Source organism: Lipophrys pholis, assembly GCF_963383615.2.
Source record: "Lipophrys pholis genome assembly, chromosome: 7".
Taxonomy (NCBI): domain Eukaryota; kingdom Metazoa; phylum Chordata; class Actinopteri; order Blenniiformes; family Blenniidae; genus Lipophrys; species Lipophrys pholis.
The window spans coordinates 270,498-286,597 of NC_137638.1; the positions used below are offsets into that span (position 1 = coordinate 270,498).

The 16,100-nt window shown below is 51.4% G+C and overlaps 1 protein-coding gene across 2 annotated transcripts in view; it reads left to right on the forward strand.

The window, feature by feature from the left end:
• Nucleotides 1-13,098, forward strand: part of ak8 (adenylate kinase 8) — a 13,725-nt gene extending 627 nt beyond the window's left edge. Inside the window, exons 2-14 of one of the 2 annotated variants that reach the window (XM_080467243.1) lie at nucleotides 39-120; nucleotides 2,656-2,705; nucleotides 2,778-2,870; nucleotides 2,949-3,017; nucleotides 3,098-3,179; nucleotides 3,784-3,858; nucleotides 3,940-4,128; nucleotides 10,647-10,769; nucleotides 10,894-10,983; nucleotides 11,081-11,222; nucleotides 11,340-11,420; nucleotides 11,971-12,088; nucleotides 12,818-13,098. In XM_080467243.1, coding sequence (XP_080323369.1) covers nucleotides 39-120; nucleotides 2,656-2,705; nucleotides 2,778-2,870; nucleotides 2,949-3,017; nucleotides 3,098-3,179; nucleotides 3,784-3,858; nucleotides 3,940-4,128; nucleotides 10,647-10,769; nucleotides 10,894-10,983; nucleotides 11,081-11,222; nucleotides 11,340-11,420; nucleotides 11,971-12,088; nucleotides 12,818-12,844 — 1,221 coding nt within the window. In that variant the 3' untranslated portion in view covers nucleotides 12,845-13,098. Of the gene's footprint in view, nucleotides 1-38; nucleotides 121-2,655; nucleotides 2,706-2,777; nucleotides 2,871-2,948; nucleotides 3,018-3,097; nucleotides 3,180-3,783; nucleotides 3,859-3,939; nucleotides 4,129-10,646; nucleotides 10,770-10,893; nucleotides 10,984-11,080; nucleotides 11,223-11,339; nucleotides 11,421-11,970; nucleotides 12,089-12,256; nucleotides 12,444-12,817 lie in introns of those variants that run through there. The other variant, XM_080467242.1, reaches the window with a different exon arrangement.
• Nucleotides 13,099-16,100: the final 3,002 nt, after the last annotated feature.

Here is a 16,100-nt window from a genome sequence, read left to right on the forward strand (position 1 = left end):
TCTCTCTCTCTCTCTCTCTTTCTCTCTCTCTCTCCCAGGAGCTTCTGTCCATCGTCCTGCTGCGTCGCCCTGACGACCCGATCTCCTTCCTGATCCAGATGTTGAGCTCCAGATGTGACAGTAAGAATCCAACAGGTGGTCGGAGGACCTCTGGCTGCAGCTAGATGTCCTCTAATGTCTCTAATGGATGTGTGACGTCCTCTCATGTCTCTACTAGTGTTGTCACGATACCACCATGTTGGTATCGGTACCGATACCACCGTGTTGGTACCGATACCACCTTGTTGGTACCGATACCAACATGGTGGTATCGGTACCAACATGTAGTTCCATACTTTTCAATACTTTTCTAAATAAACAGAGAACAAACTACGTCATGAGATCCCGTCTGTCTTCAGGAGGACCAGTGTCTTTAAATGGAATATTACTATGCAGTAATCTTTATAACATTAAATGGCTAAAATAAACTATTTTCATATTATATTATTTATTATATTATAGTTATAATAGTAATATTTAGAATAGCTTACATTGTTTTCCAGAGTTATATGTTCATGGGTATATAAGGTACTAGCTGTGGTTCTTTGAACTCCTTCTGCAGGTCTGGGTGTTTGTCCTTCAGGAGTTTAACCAGGTTAGTAGTTAGCAGGTTAGAAGTTAGCAGGTTAGTAGGTTAGCAGGTTAGTGGTTAGTAGGTTAGTAGTTAGCAGGTTAGAAGTTAGCAGGTTAGTGGTTAGTAGGTTAGTAGTTAGCAGGTTAGAAGTTAGCAGGTTAGTGGTTAGTAGGTTAGTAGTTAGCAGGTTAGAAGTTAGCAGGTTAGTGGTTAGTAGGTTAGTAGTTAGCAGGTTAGTGGTTAGCAGTTAGCAGGTTAGTAGTTAGCAGGTTAGTAGGTTAGAAGTTAACAGGTTAGTAGGTTAGCAGGTTAGTAGTTAGCAGGTTAGAAGTTAGCAGGTTAGAAGTTAGCAGGTTAGTAGGTTAGCAGGTTAGTAGGTTAGTAGTTAGCAGGTTAGTGGTTAGTAGATTAGTAGTTAGCAGGTTAGTAGGTTAGTAGTTAGCAGGTTAGTATGTTAGTAGTTAGCAGGTTAGAAGTTAGCAGGTTAGTAGGTTAGTAGTTAGCAGGTTAGTGGTTAGTAGATTAGTAGTTAGTAGGTTAGTAGTTAGCAGGTTAGTAGGTTAGTAGTTAGTAGGTTAGTAGTGTTTCCTCTCTGGACCAGACGTGTTCTCTAACACTGTTTACACAGTGGAGCTTCAGTGTTGATGGAGACACCGTGCCCCAAAGTACTTAGTATAGTACTTAGTATAGTACTTAGTATAGTACTTCTAGTACCTGTTTTTTCTACAAGTTACGGCCTTGTGGCTGGAGCAGCAGCCATTCTCTCTCTCTCTCTCTCTCTCTCTCTCCTCTCTCTCTCTCTCTCTCTCTCTCTCTCTATCCGATATTCTTTTCAAAGTACAAGCTCGGTTGGGAGAATATTGTTTTGAAAATACGTTGTTTTGACTTTTATTTTGAAGTTGTGTAGTTCGAGTATGAAGCGCTAATTCAGTTGTGGTTCTCGGGTCGGAGCGTCTCTGAGAACCGGAGCTGCTCTCCTCACTTTGGATCGTCAGGAAGAAGAGCAGCCGGCCGACTCTCCCCCTCAGAGAGACTGACGACTCTCCCCCCTCAGAGAGACCGACGACTCTCCCCCTCAGAGAGACCGACGACTCTCCCCCTCAGAGAGACCGACGACTCTCCCCCTCAGAGAGACCGACGACTCTCCCCCTCAGAGAGACCGACGACTCTCCCCCTCAGAGAGACTGATGACTCTCCCCCTCAGAGAGACCGACGACTCTCCCCCTCAGAGAGACCGACGACTCCCCCCCTCAGAGAGACCGACGACTCTCCCCCTCAGAGAGACCGACGACTCTCCCCCTCAGAGAGACTGATGACTCTCCCCCTCAGAGAGACCGACGACTCTCCCCCTCAGAGAGACTGATGACTCTCCCCCTCAGAGAGACCGACGACTCTCCCCCTCAGAGAGACCGACGACTCTCCCCCCTCAGAGAGACTGACGACTCTCCCCCTCAGAGAGACTGACGACTCTCCCCCTCAGAGAGACTGATGACTCTCCCCCCTCAGAGAGACTGATGACTCTCCCCCTCAGAGAGACTGACGACTCTCCCCCTCAGAGAGACTGATGACTCTCCCCCCTCAGAGAGACTGATGACTCTCCCCCTCAGAGAGACCGACGACTCTCCCCCCTCAGAGAGACTGACGACTCTCCCCCTCAGAGAGACTGACGACTCTCCCCCTCAGAGAGACTGATGACTCTCCCCCCTCAGAGAGACTGACGACTCTCCCCCTCAGAGAGACTGACGACTCTCCCCCTCAGAGAGACTGATGACTCTCCCCCCTCAGAGAGACTGATGACTCTCCCCCTCAGAGAGACTGACGACTCTCCCCCTCAGAGAGACTGATGACTCTCCCCCCTCAGAGAGACTGATGACTCTCCCCCCTCAGAGAGACTGATGACTCTCCCCCCTCAGAGAGACTGATGACTCTCCCCCCTCAGAGAGACTGATGACTCTCCCCCCTCAGAGAGACCGACGAGGACCTCTCTCTAATGGACGTGTGATGTCCTCTAATGTCTGTAATGTCTCTAACGTCCATCTCAGTCCCCAGGGTTCTGCTCCTTGGACCTCCTGCGGTGGGGAAGACCACAGTGGTGAGTGTAAAGCCAAGAATATGAAGCTGATCCATTCTGACCTTTGACCTCTGATTGCTCCTCCCTCTTTAGGCAGAGCGTCTGAAGACAGAGCTGATGGCCGTCCATGTGACCACACCCTCTTTACTGGAGGACCAATCACTGCACAGCACTCTCAGTCAGCAGGTACACCTGAATAGCACTGGGAGGAAGATGCTCTATAATCTGATGTTGGAGGAGGAAGATGCTCTATAATCTGTGCAGGAGCCTCGAGACGAGCTGATGGTCAAACTTCTCCACCAGAGGCTGAAAAGGAGCGACTGCATCAGCAGGGTGAGTTCTACTGTCCAGGTCCAGGTCCAGGTCCAGGTCCAGGTCCAGGTCCAGGTCTCACTGGGTCTGGTGTGTTCCAGGGTTGGGTCTTGGATGGATTCCCTCGGACTCGTCTGCAGGCGCTGAGTCTTCAACAGGCCGGGATCCTGCCCCACCACGTTGGTGAGTGTGGCTCCGCCCCCTTCTTCAGTCACCGTGATGTCATCAAACGTGTCAGCGGCGCCGCCAAATTAATTTGTTTTGCTGGCGCTCTGGCAGAGCTCCATCTTTCAGTGTCGGTTCTGGGGAGTTTAGTGTTCTCTACTTTATTTTCTACTGTAACACCGACAATATGCAGACTGCACCTCTGGAACCAGATTATCAGACTCATTCAGGAGGACAGCGGTCCAGAGCGGTCCAGAGCGGTCCAGAGCGGTCCAGAGTTACAGCTTCACCAGCAGAATGTCACTGATGGAGCCTCGACAGCAGCAGGGAGCAAAACACCACCAGGACCAGGCCTCTCACCCAGCAGGACTGTGGGAAGGGGGCGGGGTTTAAGGTTCTCTGGTGGAATAAAGATTCTTCATCACCCTGGAACTATAAACACTGTGTAGACAGAACCAGGAGTCAGGGTTCTGATCTCAAACACCAAACAGCCCCCCACCCCCAAGGCTGCCCATGCAACGTGTGTGTGTGTGTGTGTGTGTGTGTGTGTGTGTGTGTGTGTGTGTGTGTGTGTGTGTGTGTGTGTGTGTGTGTGTGTGTGTGTGTGTGTGTGTGTGTGCAGTGCTGCTGGAGGCTCCAGGGGTGGAGGTGCTGCAGCAGAGAAGTGAAGGTCGGATGTTTGACCCTCTGACTGGAAGTGAGTCAAGAACTAGAACCAGAACTAGATCCAGAACCAGAACCCAAGCAGAGCCAAGGTGACATCACTTCCTGTCTGCAGACGTCTACCATCGGACCTACATCTGGCCCGACGACGACGTGGTTGCTGGGCGACTGGAGAGTGGGCGGAGCCTGACAGAGGATCAGGTGCATCAGTACCGCCGTGAGGTCACAGGTCTAAGCTCCGCCTACCAGCACGTCATGAAAGTTGTCAACGGCGACCAGCCGCCTGATGAAGTTTACCGGCAAGGTACACAACCAGCTACACAACCAGCTACACCACCAGCTACACAACAACACAACCAGCTACACAACCAGCTACACAACCAGCTACACAACAACACAACCAGCTACACAACCAGCTACACAACCAGCTACACCACCAGCTACACAACAACACAACCAGCTACACAACCAGCTACACCACCAGCTACACAACAACACAACCAGCTACACCACCAGCTACACCACCAGTTACACAACCAGCTACACAACAACACAACCAGCTACACAACCAGCTACACCACCAGCTACACAACCAGTTACACAACCAGTTACACAACAACACAACCAGCTACACCACCAGCTACACAACCAGCTACACAACAACACAACCAGCTACACAACCAGCTACACAACAACACAACCAGCTACACAACAACACAACCAGCTACACAACCAGCTACACAACCAGCTACACAACCAGCTACACAACAACACAACCAGTTACACAACCAGCTACACAACCAGCTACACAACCAGCTACACAACCAGCTACACAACCAGCTACACAACAACACAACCAGCTACACAACCAGCTACACAACCAGCTACACAACCAGTTACACAACCAGCTACACCACCAGCTACACCACCAGCTACACCACCAGCTACACAACAACACAACCAGCTACACAACCAGCTACACAACCAGCTACACAACAACACAACCAGCTACACAACAACACAACCAGCTACACCACCAGTTACACAACCAGCTACACAACCAGCTACACAACAACACAACCAGCTACACAACCAGCTACACCACCAGCTACACAACCAGTTACACAACAACACAACCAGCTACACAACCAGCTACACCACCAGCTACACAACCAGCTACACAACAACACAACCAGCCACACAACCAGCTACACAACAACACAACCAGCTACACCACCAGCTACACAACCAGCTACACAACCAGCTACACCACCAGCTACACAACACAACCAGCTACACAACCAGCTACACAACAACACAACCAGCTACACCACCAGCTACACAACCAGCTACACAACCAGCTACACCACCAGCTACACAACAACACAACCAGCTACACAACCAGCTACACCACAACACAACCAGCTACACAACCAGCTACACCACCAGCTACACAACCAGCTACACAACCAGCTACACCACCAGCTACACCACCAGCTACACAACCAGTTACACAACCAGCTACACAACCAGCTACACCACAACACAACCAGCTACACAACCAGCTACACAACAACACCACCAGCTACACAACCAGTTACACAACCAGCTACACAACCAGCTACACCACAACACAACCAGCTACACAACCAGCTACACCACCAGCTACACAACCAGCTACACCACCAGCTACACAACCAGTTACACAACAACACAACCAGCTACACAACCAGCTACACCACCAGCTACACAACCAGTTACACAACAACACAACCAGCTACACAACCAGCTACACAACCAGCTACACAACCAGTTACACAACAACACAACCAGCTACACAACCAGCTACACAACCAGCTACACAACAACACAACCAGCTACACAACCAGCTACACCACCAGCTACACAACCAGCTACACAACCAGTTACACAACAACACAACCAGCTACACAACAACACAACCAGCTACACAACCAGCTACACCACCAGCTACACAACCAGTTACACAACCAGCTACACAACCAGCTACACCACCAGCTACACCACCAGCTACACAACCAGTTACACAACCAGCTACACAACCAGCTACACCACAACACAACCAGCTACACAACCAGCTACACCACCAGCTACACAACCAGTTACACAACCAGCTACACCACCAGCTACACAACCAGCTACACAACCAGCTACACCACCAGCTACACCACCAGCTACACAACCAGCTACACAACAACACAACCAGCTACACAACCAGCTACACAACCAGCTACACAACCAGCTACACAACAACACAACCAGCTACACAACAACACAACCAGCTACACAACCAGCTACACAACCAGCTACTCAACCAGCTACACAACAACACAACCAGCTACACAACCAGCTACACAACCAGCTACACAACAACACAACCAGCTACACAACCAGCTACACAACCAGCTACACAACAACACAACCAGCTACACAACCAGTTACACAACAACACAACCAGCTACACAACCAGCTACACAACCAGCTACACAACCAGCTACACAACAACACAACCAGCTACACAACAACACAACCAGCTACACAACCAGTTACACAACAACACAACCAGCTACACAACAACACAACCAGCTACACAACCAGCTACACAACAACACAACCAGCTACACAACCAGCTACACAACCAGCTACACAACAACACAACCAGCTACACAACAACACAACCAGCTACACAACCAGTTACACAACAACACAACCAGCTACACAACCAACAACACAACCAGCTACACAACAACACAACCAGCCACACAACCAGCTACACAACCAGCTACACAACAACACAACCAGCTACACAACCAGCTACACCACCAGCTACACAACCAGCTACTCAACCAGCTACACAACAACACAACCAGCTACACAACCAGCTACACAACCAGCTACACAACAACACAACCAGTTACACAACCAGCTACACAACCAGCTACACCACCAGCTACACCACCAGCTACACAACCAGCTACACAACAACACAACCAGCTACACAACCAGCTACACAACCAGCTACACAACAACACAACCAGCTACACAACAACACAACCAGCTACACCACCAGCTACACCACCAGTTACACAACCAGCTACACAACCAGCTACACAACAACACAACCAGTTACACAACCAGCTACACAACCAGCTACACCACAACACAACCAGCTACACCACCAGCTACACCACCAGCTACACAACCAGCTACACCACCAGCTACACAACCAGCTACACCACAACACAACCAGCTACACAACCAGCTACACCACCAGCTACACAACCAGTTACACAACAACACAACCAGCTACACAACCAGCTACACAACCAGCTACACAACCAGTTACACAACAACACAACCAGCTACACAACCAACAACACAACCAGCTACACAACCAGCTACACAACAACACAACCAGCTACACAACCAGCTACACAACCAGCTACACAACCAGCTACACAACAACACAACCAGCTACACAACAACACAACCAGCTACACAACCAGCTACACAACCAGCTACACAACAACACAACCAGCTACACCACCAGCTACACCACCAGCTACACAACCAGCTACTCAACCAGCTACACAACAACATAACCAGCTACACAACCAGCTACACAACCAGCTACACAACAACACAACCAGCTACACAACCAGCTACACCACCAGTTACACAACCAGCTACACAACCAGCTACACAACAACACAACCAGCTACACAACCAGCTACACAACAACACAACCAGCTACACAACCAACAACACAACCAGCTACACAACCAGCTACACCACCAGCTACACAACCAGTTACACAACAACACAACCAGCTACACAACCAGCTACACAACCAGCTACACAACCAACAACACAACCAGCTACACAACCAGCTACACAACCAACAACACAACCAGCTACACAACCAGCTACACAACCAGCTACACCACCAGCTACACAACCAGCTACACAACCAGTTACACAACAACACAACCAGCTACACAACCAGCTACACCACAACACAACCAGCTACACCACCAGCTACACCACCAGCTACACCACCAGCTACACAACCAGTTACACAACCAGCTACACAACCAGCTACACCACAACACAACCAGCTACACAACCAGCTACACCACCAGCTACACAACCAGCTACACAACCAGTTACACAACCAGCTACACAACCAGCTACACCACAACACAACCAGCTACACAACCAGCTACACAACCAGCTACACAACCAGTTACACAACCAGTTACACAACAACACAACCAGCTACACAACCAGCTACACAACCAACAACACAACCAGCTACACAACCAACAACACAACCAGCTACACAACCAACAACACAACCAGCTACACAACCAGCTACACAACCAGCTACACAACAACACAACCAGCTACACAACCAGCTACACAACCAGCTACACAACCAGTTACACAACAACACAACCAGCTACACAACAACACAACCAGCTACACAACCAGCTACACAACAACACAACCAGCTACACAACCAGCTACACCACCAGCTACACAACCAGCTACTCAACCAGCTACACAACAACACAACCAGCTACACAACCAGCTACACAACCAGCTACACAACAACACAACCAGTTACACAACCAGCTACACAACCAGCTACACCACCAGCTACACCACCAGCTACACCACCAGCTACACAACAACACAACCAGCTACACAACCAGCTACACAACCAGCTACACAACAACACAACCAGCTACACAACAACACAACCAGCTACACCACCAGCTACACCACCAACAACACAACCAGCTACACAACCAGCTACACAACCAGCTACACAACAACACAACCAGCTACACAACCAGCTACACAACCAGCTACACAACAACACAACCAGCTACACAACAACACAACCAGCTACACAACCAGTTACACAACAACACAACCAGCTACACAACCAACAACACAACCAGCTACACAACCAGCTACACAACCAGCTACACCACCAGCTACACAACCAGCTACACAACCAGCTACACAACAACACAACCAGCTACACAACAACACAACCAGCTACACAACCAGCTACACAACAACACAACCAGCTACACAACCAGCTACACAACCAGCTACACCACCAGCTACACAACCAGCTACTCAACCAGCTACACAACAACACAACCAGCTACACAACCAGCTACACAACCAGCTACACAACAACACAACCAGTTACACAACCAGCTACACCACCAGCTACACCACCAGCTACACCACCAGCTACACAACCAGCTACACAACAACACAACCAGCTACACAACCAGCTACACAACCAGCTACACAACAACACAACCAACTACACAACAACACAACCAGCTACACCACCAGCTACACCACCAGTTACACAACCAGCTACACAACCAGCTACACAACCAGCTACACAACAACACAACCAGCTACACAACCAGCTACACAACCAGCTACACAACCAGCTACACCACCAGCTACACAACCAGCTACTCAACCAGCTACACAACCAGCTACACAACAACACAACCAGTTACACAACCAGCTACACCACCAGCTACACCACCAGCTACACAACCAGCTACACAACCAGCTACACAACAACACAACCAGCTACACAACAACACAACCAGCTACACAACCAGCTACACCACCAGCTACACCACCAGCTACACCACCAGCTACACAACCAGCTACACAACCAGCTACACAACAACACAACCAGCTACACAACCAGCTACACAACCAGCTACACAACAACACAACCAGCTACACAACCAGCTACACAACCAGCTACACCACCAGCTACACAACCAGCTACACAACAACACAACCAGCTACACAACAACACAACCAGCTACACAACCAGCTACACAACAACACAACCAGCTACACAACCAGTTACACCACCAGCTACACAACCAGCTACTCAACCAGCTACACAACAACACAACCAGCTACACAACCAGCTACACAACCAGCTACACAACAACACAACCAGTTACACAACCAGCTACACCACCAGCTACACCACCAGCTACACAACCAGCTACACAACAACACAACCAGCTACACAACCAGCTACACAACCAGCTACACAACAACACAACCAACTACACAACAACACAACCAGCTACACCACCAGCTACACCACCAGTTACACAACCAGCTACACAACCAGCTACACAACCAGCTACACAACAACACAACCAGCTACACAACCAGCTACACAACCAGCTACACAACCAGCTACACCACCAGCTACACAACCAGCTACTCAACCAGCTACACAACAACACAACCAGCTACACAACCAGCTACACAACCAGCTACACAACAACACAACCAGTTACACAACCAGCTACACCACCAGCTACACCACCAGCTACACCACCAGCTACACAACCAGCTACACAACAACACAACCAGCTACACAACCAGCTACACAACCAGCTACACAACAACACAACCAACTACACAACAACACAACCAGCTACACCACCAGCTACACCACCAGTTACACAACCAGCTACACAACCAGCTACACAACAACACAACCAGCTACACAACCAGCTACACAACAACACAACCAGCTACACAACCAACAACACAACCAGCTACACAACCAGCTACACAACAACACAACCAGCTACACAACAACACAACCAGCTACACAACCAGCTACACAACAACACAACCAGCTACACACAGCAATGGAAAGCGAAAAATCTAATTGTGTGTGTGTGTGTGTGTGTGTTTCAGTCTTGTCCTTCGTTCAGACCCGTCGTTGCTCCAGAACTCCCAGAATCCTCCTGTTTGGTCCTCCAGGGTCTGGAAAGAGTCTCCAGGCTGGACGTCTTTCTGAGAAGTACAAGCTGGTGGATGGTACACACACACACACACACACACACACACACACACACACACACATAATAAAGTGACATTAATTATTGTGTGTGTGTGTGTGTGTGTGTGTGTGTGTGTGTGTGTGTGTGTGTGTGTGTGTCAGTGTGTTGTACTCAGTTACTGAGGGGTGTAGCTGCTGGAGGCTCCAAGCTTGGTAAACAAATCCAGACCTACCTGGACGATGAACAAGCAGGTAAAAGCAGGTCACTGGTGTTGTAGTAGTGGTCGTGGTACTCGTGGTACTCGTGGTACTCGTGGTACTCGTGGTAGTGAATGGTGTGTTGCTGTAGTTCCAGACTGGATGGTTCTCCAGGTGGTGGAGGATCGTCTGAGTCGAGTCGACTGCAGCGTCAGAGGATGGATCCTCCACGGCTTCCCCAGAGACCTGCAGCAGGCGGAGAGGCTGAGGGAGCGCCCCCTGCAGGTCAACAGGTAATACTACACTAAGACTTTGGTAATATTGTGTTAGTATCTAACTGTAGTAGTAGTAGTACTGCAACAGTGCTCTCTCCGTTCCTTGGCGGTACTGAGCTGAAACTCTTTCTTCAGAGTTTTCTTCTTGGAGGCGACGGATGAAGATTGTCTGGAGAGAATCAGTCAGAGAGCAACAGACCCCGTCAGAGGTCAGAGGTCAGTGAACGCACCACGGCAACAGACCCCGTCAGAGGTCAGTGAACGCACCACGGCAACAGACCCCGTCAGAGGTCAGTGAACGCACCACGGCAACAGACCCCGTCAGAGGTCAGTGAACGCACCACGGCAACAGACCCCGTCAGAGGTCAGAGGTCAGTGAACGCACCACGGCAACAGACCCCGTCAGAGGTCAGTGAACGCACCACGGCAACAGACCCCGTCAGAGGTCAGAGGTCAGTGAACGCACCACGGCAACAGACCCCGTCAGAGGTCAGAGGTCAGTGAACGCACCACGGCAACAGACCCCGTCAGAGGTCAGTGAACGCACCACGGCAACAGACCCCGTCAGAGGTCAGTGAACGCACCACGGCAACAGACCCCGTCAGAACAAGACCTGCTTCTGAACTCCAGGTAAACTCCAGGTGAACTCCAGGTGAACTCCAGGTGAACTCCAGGTAAACTCCAGGTGAATTCCAGGTGAACTCCAGGTAAACTCCAGGTAAACTCCAGGTGAATTCCAGGTGAACTCCAGGTGTGTGTGCTGCAGGTATCACCTGGTGACTCTACCTGTTCGGAGCCCCAAGGTGAAGAACCAGTTCCAGACCAGACCAGAAGACAACATGGAGGCTCTGAGACTCTACAGGGACCTGGTGCAGGTCCTGCAGGTACTGTAGTACTGCACACCTGTAGTACTGACAACTGTAATACTACACGCCTATCCTCCACTCTGTGTGTGTGTGTGTGTGTGTGTGTGTGTGTGTGTGTGTGTGTGTGTGTGTGTGTGTGTGTGTGTGTGTGTGTGTGTGTGTGTGTGTGTGTGTGTGTGTGTGTAGTCTTTGTATCCAGATGCGGTTCATATTAAAGCTGATCAGGATCCTCAGTCAGTCTTTGAATCACTGGAGAGCAAACTGACCTCAAACTGACCTGGACCCCCCCCCCCCCCCCCCCCACCGCCCCCCACCCCCCTTCTGGACCCCCCCCCCCCTCCAATCTGTTAATAAAGAAGCTTCCTGTTTGGATCTGGAGTCGATTCTTTAATGAAAACATTCAGCAGCTCATTACATTTAGTTACTTCCTGTAATAATTGATGAGAACTGACAAGAGACCTGGAGTCCTGGGGGGGGGGGGGGAACCCCACCACTGCTTCTCCGGGGGGTTAGTTACCTGATGTTAACCTTAACATTACCCATGCTCCCACCTGGACCCCCCCAGTACTGAGACAGTACTAGTAAAGCTTGTTAATGACATCAGTTCTACTCTGGACGCTTGATGTGAATGTTCATGTACTTTTATTCATGTATTGTCATATTACTTCGTCTGCCTTTGTGTGATCAGAAGACGTGTGTGTGTGTGTGTGTGTGTGTGTGTGTGTGTGTGTGTGCCTGGCTCTCCAGTTGGGATCCTGGTGCCAGGAGGTCTAGCCCAGGTCAGGTCAGGTCCCAGGGTAGAGGAACCCTGTGAGTGTGAGCCTCCCTGGACGTCTATAGAGTTTTATTTCTGGACAGACGCACCATCAGTCTGGAGTTTTGATGCCGCCTGATTCAATATTAAACATTTTGATCCAAATGACGAAGCGTGAGAGGAGGCTGGGACATGGGACATGGGACATGGGACATGGGACATGGGCTGTGGTTCTGATACTCTCCATTTGATATTAAATCCTTTTTATCCAAGCGAGAAGTATCAGAGAAGTGATTCTCATTCTCAGAAGGGTTCCGTCCTGCTACTGCTGGGTCTCGGCGTCCCGTCCTGCTGCTGGGTCTCGGCGTCCCGTCCTGCTGCTGGGTCTCGGCGTTCCGTCCTGGTGCTGCTGGGTCTCGGCGTCCCGTCCTGGTGCTGCTGGGTCTCAGCGTCCCGTCCTGGTGCTGCTGGGTCTCGGCGTCCCGTCCTGCTGCTGGGTCTCGGCGTCCCGTCCTGCTGCTGGGTCTCGGCGTTCCGTCCTGGTGCTGCTGGGTCTCAGCGTTCCGTCCTGGTGCTGCTGGGTCTCGGCGTCCCGTCCTGCTGCTGGGTCTCAGCGTCCCGTCCTGGTGCTGCTGGGTCTCAGCGTTCCGTCCTGGTGCTGCTGGGTCTCGGCGTTCCGTCCTGCTGCTGGGTCTCGGCGTCCCGTCCTGGTGCTGCTGGGTCTCAGCGTCCCGTCCTGGTGCTGCTGGGTCTCAGCGTCCCGTCCTGGTGCTGCTGGGTCTCAGCGTTCCGTCCTGGTGCTGCTGGGTCTCAGCGTTCCGTCCTGCTGCTGGGTCTCAGCGTTCCGTCCTGGTGCTGCTGGGTCTCAGCGTTCCGTCCTGGTGCTGCTGGGTCTCAGCGTTCCGTCCTGCTGCTGGGTCTCAGCGTTCCGTCCTGCTGCTGGGTCTCAGCGTCCCGTCCTGATGCTGCTGGGTCTCAGCGTCCCGTCCTGCTGCTGGGTCTCAGCATTCCGTCCTGGTGCTGCTGGGTCTCAGCGTCCCGTCCTGCTGCTGGGTCTCAGCGTCCCGTCCTGGTGCTGCTGGGTCTCAGCGTCCCGTCCTGCTGCTGGGTCTCAGCATTCCGTCCTGGTGCTGCTGGGTCTCAGCGTTCCGTCCTGCTGCTGGGTCTCAGCGCTGGAGTGACCCAGAGAAGGTGATATGAGGGGACATGCTGAAAAGGGTGATCTGGACATGTCCCCTTCCTACTGTGTCAGGAATGCTCTCCCAGAAGGGACAGGGCTTGGGACAGGACCAGGACACATGGATATGGTCCTGTCCCTCTCCCAGTAGGGACCCAAGATGCAGAACACACGAGACAACGTTGGACAGATTTGAATGGAAAAAAATCTAACGTTTATTGGACCGGGGATCCCTCAGAACCACCGCTGAGAAGCTTCTCCACGGCGAGGACCGGGAGTCCGTGGGGGGGGGGGGGGGGGGGGGGCTGAAGAGCGCTGGACCAAACCATTCCCATCGCAGGAGGACGGACTGGCCTCTAAGGGCGGAGCCACTGATGAGCCACAGGTGAGACAGGTTGTCCTCTCGCAAGGCTGCGCCTGCTTTGTTGTCCACATGGGAGAGGGAGGAAGGAAGACTACACACAGAACAGAAAGACCAGAACACAAAACATAAACCTGCCAGGACCGGACCCACCGGGTCCTGAACCGAGGGAGCTGTGTGGGACAGAGACACACGGGGCCAAGGATAAAGTATCGGTCCGAGTATCCGGAGGACAGTTTGGAAAGTGTGAGGACTGCTTCTTTACCAAGTGTCTCGCCTGAAAAAAATGAAAAAGGTGGGAGTTCAGCAAGTCCTATTTGGAGGAGAGTTCAGGGACGGATGAGACGATTCCGTCCCTATAGAGGTCTTTCACAGCAGTACTACCACCATGGTGCCAAAGTATGAATAGTACAGGAAGGTTTGAATAAGTACTTTAAGTAGCAGGGTTAGTATGGAGGGCCCTGCAAAGCCAAGTATTTCCTGAGCTGGCTCCTTATCGTCATGGAGATGGACACACGTGTGTGAGTGATGGAGCTCGGGCGGAGCGTAGTGAGAGGGGTGGGGTTGCCCAGGCCGGGAGGGGCTCGGAGCCTCCGTCCATCCAGGAGAGCTTTCTGCCCAGCGGTATGGCCTGAGCGTAAGGAGTGCGGTCCTGCGAGACAGTGGTAAGACAGACCCGTCTCCAGCTTTTCAATTAAAGGTAAAAAGTGTCCCTGGAGCACATCAGACATCTGGGTGGAGTCAGGAATCTGCTTCTCCGTTAAAGAAGGTGGAGCTGTTCAGCTGCTGAGTTAACCGGAAACAACTGGCTTCATTAATAATGAAGGACCACTCCAGAAGGTCAAAGGTCACGGGGAGACGGCTGAGCGGGCCTGAGACGTACAGGAGCAGGTCGTCTGCGTAAAGCCAGACTTTGTAAGGCGCCTCGGACCAGGTGATACCTGTAACCCCCCTGCACACAACCAGAGAGCGAAGGCTTCTAGCTCCCTCTATTGGTGGCAAACAGGAGCGCTGCCAGAGGACATACCTGTCTGGTGTCTCTCTTAGGAGAGACGGGGGAAGACAGAGTATTATTGGTACACACCGAAGCCACCAGGGACGAGTACAAGAGTCTGACCCCAAGAAGGAAACCTTCACTAAAACCAGCAGCTTCCAAGTTCTTCTCTGGACGTGTCTCCGTCCTCTCTGTGGTGGACCGCGAGACAGAGTTGGTCCTGGGTGAGCCTTACTGTACAGTAACCTGCTGCTCCGCCCACTCCACAGAGTACTGCAGTGGAACAGAGTACTGCAGTGGAACAGTGTACTGTGGTGGAACAGAGTACTGCGGTGGAACAGTGTACTGCGGTGGAACAGAGTACTGCAGTGGAACAGAGTACTGCAGTGGAACAGTGTACTGCGGTGGAACAGAGTACTGCGGTGGAACAGAGTACTGTGGTGGAACAGAGTACTGCAGTGGAACAGAGTACTGTGGTGGAACAGAGTACTGCAGTGGAACAGTGTACTGCAGTGGAACAGAGTACTGCAGTGGAACAGAGTACTGTGGTGGAACAGAGTACTGCAGTGGAACAGAGTACTGCAGTGGAACAGTGTACTGCGGTGGAACAGAGTACTGCGGTGGAACAGAGTACTGCGGTGGAACAGAGTACTGCAGTGGAACAGTGTACTGCAGTGGAACAGAGTACTGTGGTGGAACAGAGTACTGCAGTGGAACAGTGTACTGCGGTGGAACAGAGTACTG